Source organism: Canis aureus, chromosome X, assembly GCF_053574225.1.
Source record: "Canis aureus isolate CA01 chromosome X, VMU_Caureus_v.1.0, whole genome shotgun sequence".
NCBI lineage: Eukaryota > Metazoa > Chordata > Mammalia > Carnivora > Canidae > Canis > Canis aureus.
The window spans coordinates 85400344-85413608 of record NC_135649.1 but is presented as its reverse complement, the minus strand read 5'-3'; the positions used below and the strand labels follow the sequence as shown (position 1 = coordinate 85413608).

Genomic DNA, 13265 nt, shown 5'->3' with positions numbered 1-13265 from the left:
GCAACCGCTAATCTGCTTTCCGTATCTATGGATTTACCTCTTCTAGATATTTCCTATAAATGGAATCCTCCAGTATTTGTCTTTTAGCACCTGGCTCCCCTCACTTAGCTTAATGGTTCTCAGGCTCATCCATGTTGTAGTAGGCAGTACCTCATTCTTTTTTACGGTCAAATAATATTCCACTGTATGGATATAACATGTTTTGTTTATTCATGCCTCAGTTGAGGGATGTGTGGGTCGCTTCCACCTATTGGCTCTTGCGAAGAGTGCTGCTGTGAAGGTTCAAGTTTTTGCCTGAACACTCACTTTTCTTTCTTTTTAAGATTTTATTTATTTATTCAGGAGAGACATGGAGAGGGCGGCAGAGACTCAGGCAGAGGGAGAAGCAGGCTTCCCGCGGGGAGCCCAATGTGGGGCTTGATCCCAGACCCTGGGATCATGACCTGAGCCGAAGGCAGACGCTCAACTACTGAGCTGCCCAGGTGTCCCTGAACGCTCATTTTTCAAGTCTCTTGGGAAGAGTAGGTGAGTTCCTAGCCGCCACCCCCTATCCCCAACCCCACCACCTTTGGTGATGATGGATCCATTTGAAACTGTCTGGGAGGCGAGTTTTCGCTAAGAAGAGAAGTGCAGGAGTTTGGGTGCTGCCTGGATGAGGGATGAGGCCTTGGAGGGAAAGGCTGCAGAACACCGAGGGCATTCTGTGGAATCCTAAGGGCAAAGTGTCTCTGGAAAGAAGGATAAGAGAGAGAGGAGGTGGTGTCAAATGGGATGCCAATAACCTTGGGCTTTGGTAGATAGAGAAAACATGGGGTTTGTTCAGCATTTATAAAATGCTGATATTTTTCTGCGGGTTGTTTTTTGTTTGTTTGTTTTATAAGGAAAGGAAAAACCTCTGGTGGGGATGAAAAGCTGAGTCAGCAGAAAAGTGAAATTGTTGTGGCTTTGGATGTGTCTTAACGGGGTGTTGTTAATGGATCTGTTTCTGGCAGAAAGAAAGATAGCTTTTTTGGCTGCATGTTCATGCGAGAGGACAAATTCGGTTGAGCAAATTTTAGCACAACACACCGACGAAAGGGCTCCTCTTGTTACAATAACGTTGCCATGCATGTCTGTGGCGATGGGCTTCTTCTAAAGCATCTTCCTCTGTGTAAGATCGTGAGGATGCCTGACTCAGGTAGAGCAGGCACTATTTGCCACCCTTGGAGAAATAGGACATCAAGGCACACGGCACAACACCTGCTGATAGTAGGCACCCATCAGGATTTGTTCGATAATAAGTGAAGCAGTCATACCACGTCAAAGAATAGGAGAGCCGGGAGGCTCTTATGGATGGTTCACAAGCCCTCTTCCCCACAACCCAGTTTGGGTGGAGGGACGTCGGGGCAGAGTGAGAAAGTCCTGGGCTTGCATGCAGGGTCAACTGGTTAATGAGTGAAGGACCCAATCAATAGGTTGTCCTTTCTTCCCTCACCGAGTGTCATCATAACATGCACTATGTTGCGTTGTGGTGGTTTGTGCTCTGACCTGTCCTCGCTAGTGGGCCACAGGCTCTTGGAGGTGGAGCTTGTGTCAGATTTATCTCTGTGTCCCCAAGATAAAGCACAATGTTGAAACTTGTTGACCAGAGGGTCTTCCTGGGTCTCTGCTCTTCCTCGTGTTGCCACAGAATTTAGTGGTGGAGCCGGGACTCAGGCATAGTGTCTAGGCAGGTCCCAGAGATCTTTGGTCTGTACCACTCATCATGGTAGGTGACACTAGATGTATGGAGCAGGTTGCCATTGGCCTTGCCAGGCCCGCTGGGATAATCCCCACTGTGTTGTTATTATGGAAATCTCTAGAAGCTGAAGGAAAGAGGGAGCCTTCCTGATTTCAAAGCCTCATGTCAGGCCGGCCACTTTCTGTGGGATCTCAAGGATATCCTGAACACCAGGATGTCCTTTGGTATGTTGTCCAGCTCTCAAGTAGAGCTCGTCTGGAACCAGTGTCTGCGGGGAACTGTGTCCTTCGGCATGGGACCTGATAATGATGGGGGCGGAAAGAGGTGATGGGATTTTCAAGCGGTTCTGAAACAATTCCTTGTGTATCTTGTTTTGCTCTTCCTGCGGACTTCTATTTGTTGCTGAGCACATATTTGAGGCAAAGCAGAAAAGGTCTCATATTGGTTCTTCCTGTGCTGCGGCCAGCCTGCAAATGGCCTGTGGCAGGTACCGAGGCCAGTGTGCAGAGGGTCCTTCTGCAGATGCACAAAGAGAGGTGACAGAGGGATCACACCTAGGGTGTGGACCATGGCGAGGGCTTTGTTATCTGCCCTGTGTTTTTGGACACTGCCAAGTGTTGAGCAGCCCCCACTGGGGTTCTTTCCACCTGGGCCTCCACTTCAGGTCTCCTGCACCAACTCCAAGACCCGTATGTTGGATCCTGCCACCACCTCCCCGGCCTGGGCCCAGCGTGACTTCCCCTGGCTCATTCTCTCCCACGCCATGGCCGAGACATTCATAGAGGGTAGAGTGCAAAGGGTTCCCACTGGAAGGCTCCGTGTCAGATGGCAGCCCTGTTACTGGCAGCTCAATTCCTCCTGATGGCAAAGCAGTTTCCCATCACCTGAGAGCAAAGCCAGATGGCCCTGTGACATGGATGAGATATCTTTGCTCTGTGCCCCTCATCTTGCAGAGGCCCAGGGAAGGTCTGGGCGCTCAGAAGTCCATGCGCAGGGGGCTTGTGGCCTGGGGAGTGCAAGAAGCAGCCTCAGCACCCCCTCCCACCCAGAGGGCCAGTTCAAGCCCTCCAACCTTGTCACGGCAGGGAGGCTGGGTGAGCCTCTCCTTCCCACTTCTGTTGCAGATGAGTCACTCCCCAGTCCTCTGAGGGGGCGTCTTCAGCAGAAGGGGCCCAGCGGGGGTGTGTGTGTGGAGGTAGGTGGTTGTGCTGGTCTGGAGGAAGAAGCCGGGGTAGTGGGGACGAATGCAGGATACGATGCACCAGTGATGTGCTCAAGTTCCGGAGGCCGCCTCCTCGTGGGAGGGAGTGGGAGCCCTCAGGTGGGAAGGGGGGGGCTGTATTATCAGAGGCCGCCTCTCCCATGACTCAGGATTGGTTCTTCTCCGTGCTGGGAAACTGATGAGGGAGCTGATTTTCCAAGTGGGCTCTCTGGATGGTGACGCGGGGTGTATGTGAGAGCTTCCAAGAGAGGACACAGTTGGGAGGTTGGCAAGGGTCCCCCGAGAAGGCCGCAGGTGAACCAAAACCCTGGCAGGGGGAGGGTTGGGGAGGGTCCTCCCATCAGTTCCTGAGAACAGAGGGAGCAGCGGGAACCTGTTTCCCGAATAGCTGCCGAGACCGATGGGTGACAAGGGGAAGGGTCCCTATCATCGAAGCCGTCTAGTTACCGTCTTGTCACAAGCCACCCTGCTCCGTGACATTGTTTGGTCCCACTGCAGACAAACGGTGACTGTTTTTCCCTACTTGGAGCTGGTGAGACGAGAAGAGACACCTCCCTCCACCCCCGCCTCCTTGTCTCCGGCCCTGGGCCGCACACTCACCTGCACCAGGTCCGGTGTGAGGCGCTTGGCCTGCAGCCACTTCTGGAACCTCCCGGTTTTCCGCAGGATGCGCTCGATGCTGCAGGTCTTCGGGGCTGCCGCAGAGGCGCAGATTCTCCTGTCTGAGATGTCGCTTTGCTGTTTGCTCACCAGCCTGGAGACCTCCACAGGGCGCCAGGTTTTGGAATCATCTGAGTAATTTGCAGGGTAAGAAGGCAAGTAGTCGGGAGGCAGTTCGAGGTGGGAGGCCAGCCAGCTGTCAAACCTGGAAGAAGAACCCTTTTAGGATCTGGCTGGAGCTGGAGGGATGAAGTCTGGGTGTGTGTGTGGGGGGGGCGGACAAGGAGGGACCAGCTGTACTGCCAGAGCCAGCAGAGCCTTGAGGGACAAGGAGACAGGGGACAGCATCCCGTCTGTCCCATTTCTCCTCCTTAGTCTGGGGCGTTCCAGACTCTTTCGGAGAGAAGACAATTTTTGTTTCCCCAAACTCAGGGAAGTAAACCTTTGATGTCACAAAAGGTGAGGGAGATACAAGCCAGACACAAACTTGATCCTTGTCATGCAGCTGGCACAGCAGGGCTAGCCATGGCTTTCTGGCTTCTTCTCCTTGTACAGACAGCAGCTTTACACATGCTGGTACCTTAGATTCTCCTCATACCCTGTCCCCACTTTACAGATGGAGAAACTGAGGCCTATAAAGCTTAAGGACCTTGCCTAAGCTCCAACAATATGTTGCCAAGCAGAGAGGCAAACGCAGGGCCCTATGTCAGCAGAGCCCATGATCTTTCCCCTTCTCTACCCTGGTTCTAGAAACAGCCCACCCTCAAATGGCTGGGTCTTGGAACCATAGTTCGAGAAGAGGCTTCTGGCGGAGCTCTGCCTCTCCATACTTCACCCTACATAGCCCCATCAATTTTCCTTTCTGTCCAAAGATTTAAGACATCTGTACCAACCAAGTCACAGGGAACAGTGGCTGCTAAATGGTCACCAAATTCAAAGCCCCCTGGGATCCAAGAGGTGTATAATTCCACACAACAGCCTGCTCGGTCCTTAATCCTCCCCAGGGGAGCAGCACTGGTCTATGACCACTTGCTGGTCTTCTGGGCGCCACCTTGAGCCTTTTCTCCATTCTTCTGGCTGCGTGCCAACATTTCCATTAGGGAAGAATGGGGAGTCTTCTGATTTATGTATGAAAGATTGGTAAGGTAACGTTTACTTTCCTGATGAATAAAATTCAGCTTCTAAGTAAGATGTGTTCTATATTTAAGGAAGAATCTTTAACTTCTTATTGTTGGGCATTATGGGACCACCTCATGATCATGACTTTTGGAAGAATTAGCATTTGGATTGGCCCTGAAGGCTCCACTGGTTTGTTTTCTCACTTAAATGACACCACTTCACTCTAAGAGACTGCAAGCTTCTCAGAGAAGGTACTCCAGCAGAAACTGTCAATTAGCACCTTCCAGAATGCAGCAGTACTATTCAAAGTGCAGTAGAAGTAGGCCCAAAGAATTCTGTTCAAAGACATTGCCACAAATCTATTTAAAAAGATGAATCATTATAAACTAGCAGTGAGTCCATTTCAGGGCATTTTCATGGAAATGATCCTCCCCTCTGAGGGGTTAAGGAAGGGCAGAGGACCCTGAGGCAGACCTGTCTGCTTGTTTCTTATAACTGCTCTTGCTCATGGGGGTTCAACCCCCTGGAAGGCCTGTGACTGAGAATTTATAATAGGTAGCTCTCTTAGATACTGATCGTAGCAACGAGTGTATGAAACACTTAAGCACACCAGTCACTTTGCTCGAGGCTTCGTGGGTAGTATTCAGTTAAACCTGGCAGCAAACTGGTGAAGTCAGTACTATTCGTAACCATACAGGTGAGGAAACTGAGGCACAGAGAAGTTAAGTAATTTGTCCAAAGTCATACAACCAGAGATTGGAGGAAGTGGCATTCAAGTCTCCAGAGCTTGCAATTTCAAGCACTTTGCCATTTCCTGGTCCCCTGACATCCTTTTTATGACTTCATTTTGGGGAACAGATAACATTATTAGGGGTTGCTAACAGGGTCTGAAATGAGAGGTGACCTGTAACGGATGCCTGGTGCACATTCAGAGGTGGCTCAAGGCATCCCATAAAAACTGACTGAGCACAAATACACAGATTTACAGGCCACTTCTCCCCGACTCAAAGTGGTAATAAATTTATGGTATTGAATGGAAAAAAATGTGTGTGCTGACAACTTTGATTACCTACTTTATCGAGCAGAAAGGTGTCGGTGAGAAAATGAACCCTGCTCTTTTTTCACTAAAATGTTAAAATCCTAGAATTTGGAAAATTGCCAAACAGAGTATTCTAATATTCCTTCTGAACTGAGATCATGGGCATGTTCAAAGTGAGGCTGGCCAAACTCCTTGTTAGTTCGAGAGATGAACAATAAGTATCATAGTTTCCAGAGGTGGAAGCAAGCAAAAAGGTCATGTGGTCCAATTGGCCACAGCCCCTCAACATGAAGGACAGAGTGGAGGTGTGGGGGGAGTGACAGTGTCGCAATGAGAATGGAACACTCTTTGTTCATGCATGCTCCTCATGCTTACATCCAAACAGTCTGTAGACATGCCTTCCTAAATATTTCTCACCTCTCTTTCCTCTTCTCCATTCCTCAGCTCTGCCAAGACCCTTAAAATATCTAGCGTCTTCCCCAAAGCTCTCACTACTTAGAGCAGTTCACAGCGTCCTTTCTGGGCCAATCTCCTGCTGCTCCCCTTATAATCTTGCTTTGTTCTCACCAAACCACTGATCATTCTCGGCTAAAGCCACATCGTTTTGGGCCTCTGAACCTCCGCTCACCTTGTCATGTGCCCATCCCTTTGTCTGAGATACTTCCTTCCACCTTCCTAGTGTAATCACTGTTTTCCCAGTGGAAAGTAAACTCCTCAAGGCTGGGACTGGGCTTCCTTCAACATGATCACTCAGTGCTTAGCAGCTTGCTTGGTGCCAAGTTAGTGCTCGATGCATTTTAGTTGGATGGATGAATAGACGGATGGATGGATGGTTATTTGGATGTATAGATGAATGATAAGTGAGTGGAGGGATACATGGAGGGCTGGCTGGCTGGCTGCAGAGTGAAGAATGCACGGATGGATGCCTGAATGAATTGGTAAATGGATGGATGGGTGCATGTGTGGATGATTGAATGTGTACGTGGATGCTTTTGCCATTAGCTCTGGGGCCCTACAGATCTTGAGGCCTCTGAATTGATTCAAGGATGTGAGTTAAAGCAATATTTACTATCATCTTCTGAAATGAAAGAGACAGACAAGGGCAAGGGAGAAGAGAAGGCAAAATCAGGTCTAATGATTTACTTATTTTACTGTGAGCCCTCTACTACTCAGAAGTATTTAAACATCCTTTAAGGGAAACTTTTACACTGTTGATGGGAATGCAAGCTGATGCAGCCACTCTGGAAAACAGTATGGAGTTTCCTCAAAAAAGTTAAAAACAGAACTACCCTATGACTTAGCAATTGCACTACTAGGTATTTATCAAAAGGATACAAAAATAATGATTTGAAGGGGCACACGCACCCCGATGTTTATAGCAGCAATGTCCATAATTGCCAAAATACGGAAAGAACTCAGATGTCCAACAACTGATGAATGGATAAAGAAGATGCAGTATATATATATATATATATGCACAATGGAATATTACTCAGCCATCAAAGAAAGAAATCTTGCCATTTGCAATGACGTGGATAGAACTAGACTGAATCAGAGAGGGAGGCAAACCATAAGAGACTCTTCATAATAGGAATCAAACTGATTTTTGCTGGAGGGGATGGGGTGGGGGCATGGGGTACTGGGTGGTAGACATTAAGGAGGGCATGTGATATAATGAGCACTGGGTTTTTTTTTATTATTATTATTATTCATGAGAGACCCAGAGAGAGAGGTAGAGACATAGGCAGAGGAAGAAGCAAGCTCTTCAAGGGGAGCCTGATGTGGGACTCGATTCCAGGACCCCAGGACCATGACCTGAGCCAACGGTAGATGCTCAACCACTGAGCCACCCAGGTGCCTAGAATCCTGGGTAGTATGTAAGACTGATGAATGAATCACTGACCTCTACCTCTGAAACCAGTAATACATTATATCTTAATTAATTTAATTTAAATAAAATTTTGAAAAAATAAAAATTAAGTGCCGTTAAAAAAATAAACATCCTTTAAGACTTTGGGAGTGGGAGGTGGGGATGTAAGGTCAAGTGAATACAGTACAGAAGGTGAGGTAAAGCACCTGTCTTGGTGAGAACCCAGGTATCCCTAGGAGTGACTCTGATCAGAATAACCCCCACCTCCACCTTTCTCCCCAACCTGTTACCTTCACATACACAAATACCGATCAATAAGTTCCTGGTAGATCTTGCCAGTTGGTGTGATCACTTAGGATTTCACAGTTAGGTATGTGTTTAGTAGGAAGACTATGTCAATCAGGTTTACTCTTTTTCTCTGGTTTCCCTTAACTTTTTCATTCAGGATTTGAAAGTCAACAAGGAATGCATGGGAAAACTGGTACTGAAAACACTGAAATGTTTAAAGGTTATAGGCTGGGTATGGGAAGCATCAGTTTATCTTTAGCATTCTTGCCAGAGAAGATAAAGGATAGAAGGAAAGATGACATTCATCTACCAATTACGTGTCTTCAGCTTCCCAGACTCCCTCTCTGCTGCCAGACAAACAAGTATTGTCCAATCCTTACTGAGGTCCTCTCCTGGAATGCTAATGTTTCCCTGGTTATAGCATTTTGGCCAAACATCTGAGAGTTTGGGCTGGGCTTTTCCCTAAGGTATCATCACAGTCATTTGTAGAAGTGAGAAAATATTTGGTGGTGAACAAGATGAACAAACTCTTAGGCAACGGATATGAACTTGTGGACAGTTTAGCAAACAAGAAATAGAAATGGCCAATAAGCTTGAAAAAAGTCTTCAATTCAGAAGAAATACAAATTAAAAATAGTAGTAATATGAAATATTTGTGAGTGTGCAAGAAGTGAGCACTATGGGTAGACATCTCCATTTGGGGGGATCCCTGGGCGGCCCAGTGGTTTAGCGCCTGCCTTTGGCCCAGGGCGTGATCCTGGAGTCTCGGGATCTAATCCCACATCGGGCTCCTGGTGCATGGAGCCTGCTTCTCCCTCTGCCTGTGTCTCTGTCTCTGTCTCTCTCTTTCTGTGTCTCTCATGAATAAATAGATAAAATCTTAAAAAAAAAGAAGAAGTCTCCATTTGGAGATATGTACATATATAAAATCTTCTAAAACTGTGCTACATTTTGTGACCCAGAAATTCCACTTTTGGGAGTTTGTCATAGGAATTTATGATTGATGCACACAAAAATCTAGCAACAAGGATGTTCAAACATAACACTGCTTATAATACTGAAAAGAAGAAAAAACCTAGTTGTCTCACAGTAGTGGATTAGTTTTATAAATTGTGGCTGATCAATGCAATCTAATACCACAAAGCCATTAGAAATAAAATTGTGGATGTGTCATTTGCAACTGTCTTCTCCCATTTGGTGGGTTGCCTTTTTGTTTTGTTGATGGCTTCCTTCGCTGGGCAAAGGCCTTTTATTTTGGTGCAGTCCCAGTAGTTTAATTTTACTTTTGTTTCCCTTGCCAAAGGAGACATATGTAGAAAAACGTTTCTATGGCTGATGTCAAAGAACAGTTACTAATGTGGAAAGGTGTTCCTGACATATTGTTACATGAAAGTGTACAGGAAAGTATACACACTATGATCACATTTTTGTTGAAAAAAATTTTAAATCCATACTTAGGAAAAAGGTGGTGAGGATATACACCAAGGTGTCTCTTGGTGGAGGAATTATACATGATTTTCATTTTGTGCTTTCTCTGGTATTTCTTGAAAATTCTAAAATAAACAGATAGGACTTTTGAAATAAGGAAACAGTTGCTGACTCTGTAAAGAACTATAAACAAGTGCAGGTTTCCAGACCCACTCACTGCCTCTCTCTGCTGCTTTGAGCTTCAGGAATGTGCGTTCTCAACAGGGAGAGCCCTAAACCCCAACCTGGCCCTCCCGGTGCTTTCCTGCTTGTATCTGCACACGTCCCTTTCAGGCGCACATGGAAAATAAATTCTGAGGGAGCTGAGGTAATATCCTGAACTCGAATGGGAACACAAACCTATTTGGGGAAATGTTTCCTGGATTTGGCCAATACCTGCTTGGTGAGAAAAACCTTCATTTATTGCCGCTTGGCGAAGAGTCAAATGTAAGATCCATACACTCTTGTTTAGTTACCTCGAGGAGGATGTGAACCCAGAACTCTCCTTCTGTCGAATTCCATAATGTTCACCCTCCTTGGAAAATATGTCCATATTCTCCCTGCTTCCTTTCTCTGAGGAATCCGCCCCATTTCACCCATGTTCTTGGTCCTCTCCACCCCATTTCTTAGGCGGGAAATCTTGCGTTCACTTTCAACATTTCCATCTTTACTTTCCGTCGGGTTGAGTTGGTCAGCAAAACGACTCTCTAGCTGAACTGACTGGCATCCTTCCTGCCCTGCTTTGCTCCCACTGACCTTTCTCCTGGACTAGGAAGGATGATCTGGCCGCCCCTGCCAGCATCAACCAGTCCATCCTGCCACACTGATTTCCTTTTTAAAAATTATTATTATTTAAAAAAATGTTTTATTCATTCATTTGAGAAAGAGTATGAGCAGAGGGAGGGGCAGAGAGAAAGAAAGAAGTAGATTCCCCACTGAGCAGGGATCCCAATGCAGGGCTTGATCCCAGGATCCTGAGATCATCTAAGATCATGACCTGAGCGGAAGGCAGATGCTTAATGGACTGAACCACCCAGGCGCCCCTTCCTACACACTACTTTCCAGGAGATCCTTCCAAAACACAAATTTCATCGTGTCTCTACCCCACCAAACTCCTTCACCATTGCCTGAAATAGAGGTTCCCCAGTTGAGAAGGTCTTTCAACTTTTCACCATTTGAAATACTTAAAAAAACGTCTAACAAAGAAAGTCCACATCAATACGATATCTACCATCTAGCAAAAGTTCCACATTTTTGACTGATACTTTCTATTCATTATATCTGTTTAGAAACTTAGTTGGATAATCAAATACGTCTTAGGTTAATACATATTGGAAATCAATTATTGTAAATTAATGCTGTTTGCTTGGTCACCAAATCTTACATGCCTAAGATAGGTCCCTGAGGAAGGCTGAGGAGAAACGGCCTATTACAAAGGGTCTTTGGTATCAAAGAGGTGTGGAACCACTGGCCCACAGGTGAGGGTCTCAAATCCTTGGCATGGCTTTCAAGACGCCTGCCCCATATGCCTCTTCCAATCTCCTCCTTCTGCCACGCCTCCACATAGGCCCCATGCTCTAGCCACTAAGTGCTTTTTGCCTCTTTCCGCACTCTGGGCCATTGTTTTAGCTGGTCCTTCTACCTTAAGACCTTCTCCCAAATTTCAGGTCATTCTTTAAAGGCATTGCTCTGAATGCCTTCGCTGGTCCCCATTTGGAATTAATATTCCCCTCCGTGGAGCTCCTGGAGGTCCTTTACATTTCACTTCTGGCCTGCATCAGACCAGGTCTTATTATTGTTATATAAACAAATTATCTTATTATTGTTAACATGGCTCCCTCCTCCTGAACCCCTCGAGGGCAATGGCCAGAGTTATAGCAATGTCACTAGAGCACCTGCCAGGTCTTGGCTGTGGTCAAGACTCATTGACTATGTGTTGACAGGTTTAATTCCAGACTGCGATACCATCCTTTGGTGAGATCCATGTGAATCACCATTTACCAAAGTTAGGTTTTCCTCTGATCAGAAAATTTGTTCAGAAACTTTGGAGCAAACTGCCCTGGTTTGAGTCCCGGATCTGCCACTTACTAGGTGGTGACCTGGGACAAGTCACTTAATCTTGTCATGTTCACTGTCTGAGTAACGAGTGCATAACATTAACTCCAGGATGGTGATGCAGAGTGAATAAAAAGAGTAAAATGTCGGGCACTTGGTAGGCCTTCTAATTAATTTTATTTCCCTCTTTTTATGAGAAATGAACTTGGTAACCTCAATAATCCTGGGCTACTCCATTCATAGAAAAGAACACTTTCAGCTCCCACTTCAAAAGAAAACTTTGGATTTAGCATTTAGGGTTAGAATTCGGCTTCATACCTCAACCCCCTCCCCACCCCAACCTCAACCCATCACCACTATGATTAAATGACTTTGCATCAGCTCCCACCCATTAATTACATCCCGATTCATTTTCATCAAACTCCTGGACATCCTCACGTGAAGGGAACCGGATTTTGCCCCTCCGAGTTATCTAATGGAGATTCTGACCTGATTTCTTCTTTAAAGAACTTCTTGCAAATTGATGTCCCGATGCAGGCATTGCATTTATCAAGACCGAGGAAAGTCCTTCCAGAATTGTAGCTGGTTCTGATTCGGGGCACCAGAGAAGGAGAGGGAGAAGCCAGCGAGGAGAAAGAACAGCTCAGGGCTGAGACCCACAGCAGCAGGCCAGGCCGGCCTGGCCAGAGGCTGGCAGCCTTAGGCCCCAGCTGGGGCTCCATCTCTCGCTCGGGATTCCAGCTGCAGCCTTCAGCTGCCCACTCAGGGCTGCGCAGAGGTAGGTCTTGGCAAAAGAGAGGGGGCCGGCTTCAGGGCGCTGACCCCATCCCAGCTTCCCCACTTTCTGTTTGAGGATGCTAAGGAGCTTGGAGCTAATGGGGCTGGAGAGGAGGTGAGGAAGTCCATGGAGGATGCTGATAACACCGTTTCCAGAGTTACTCTTCCTCTGTCTGGGGCGGCTGCCACACGCTGGGGAAGGGCTGACTGGCAGATTTCGGGAAGGACAATGGTCAGGGCTTCCCTGCGCAGTCCTTTCGACAAACACAGGATATCCTGGCTGGGCAGGAAAGGTCCATGCAGGATGTGTGTCCGACCTGGATTCCACCTGGGAGTTTCAAAGGATCCTGAAGTCCTCCACCCTCTACTGTTTCAGCTCTGGGCACATCTGTCCTTATGGATCACACACACACACACACACACACACACACACACACACACACACCAACCTCCCCCCTCTGCAGTGGATACTTTGGCCTGCCTCTTGACTAACCATACCAGCCCCACTTTGATTCCATTTGGCTGGGAAATAACTCAAGGTCAGTTTGCTGGCTATTAGGTGGCACACTGAACACTGATTCGAAGAGCAAAACCTTTTGACTGCTTCAGGTATAGAAAAAATGTAAGTTAGTTCGTATCTCAGCTCCTCTTACAGACCAGAGAAGGGAGGGGAAAGAATCTGGTGGCCTCTGAGGTGCTGAGGGAGCACCAGAAAGATTCTTCTGCGTGCCCACAGCTGTGTCTGTCTCTACCTCCTCTGCCCGCAAGTCCCTCTTTCCTTTAGCACCCCGCCGCACTTCTCCATGGCCAGCCTGACCTGGTGGCATTTACTGCCACACAGTTGCCTTCATCCTGACAGCAAGATAAGAGCCACAGCACCAAGTGGAAGGGTGTGCTAATTTAGGAATAGAGAGAGCAAATGAGGACCAAGTTGGGGTAGGCAGGCTTGGGATAAGAGAGGGGTGTGTGTGTGGCCGGGGGGGAGGGGGAACCAGATAAGATGGGGCCAGGATGGTCTAGGGAGAATTGGGGAATTTTGTTAAAGATT

General features: G+C 47.2%; 1 protein-coding gene across 1 annotated transcript in view; it reads right to left on the bottom strand.

Moving 5' to 3' along the window:
* DIPK2B (divergent protein kinase domain 2B) overlaps positions 1-12443 on the bottom strand; it is a 40242-nt gene extending 27799 nt beyond the window's left edge. Inside the window, exons 1-2 of the mRNA XM_077889365.1 lie at positions 11930-12443; positions 3543-3807 (exon numbers count right to left, since the gene is read on the bottom strand). Coding sequence (XP_077745491.1) covers positions 3543-3807; positions 11930-12162 — 498 coding nt within the window. The 5' untranslated portion in view covers positions 12163-12443. The remainder of the gene's footprint in view (positions 1-3542; positions 3808-11929) is intronic.
* Positions 12444-13265: the final 822 nt, after the last annotated feature.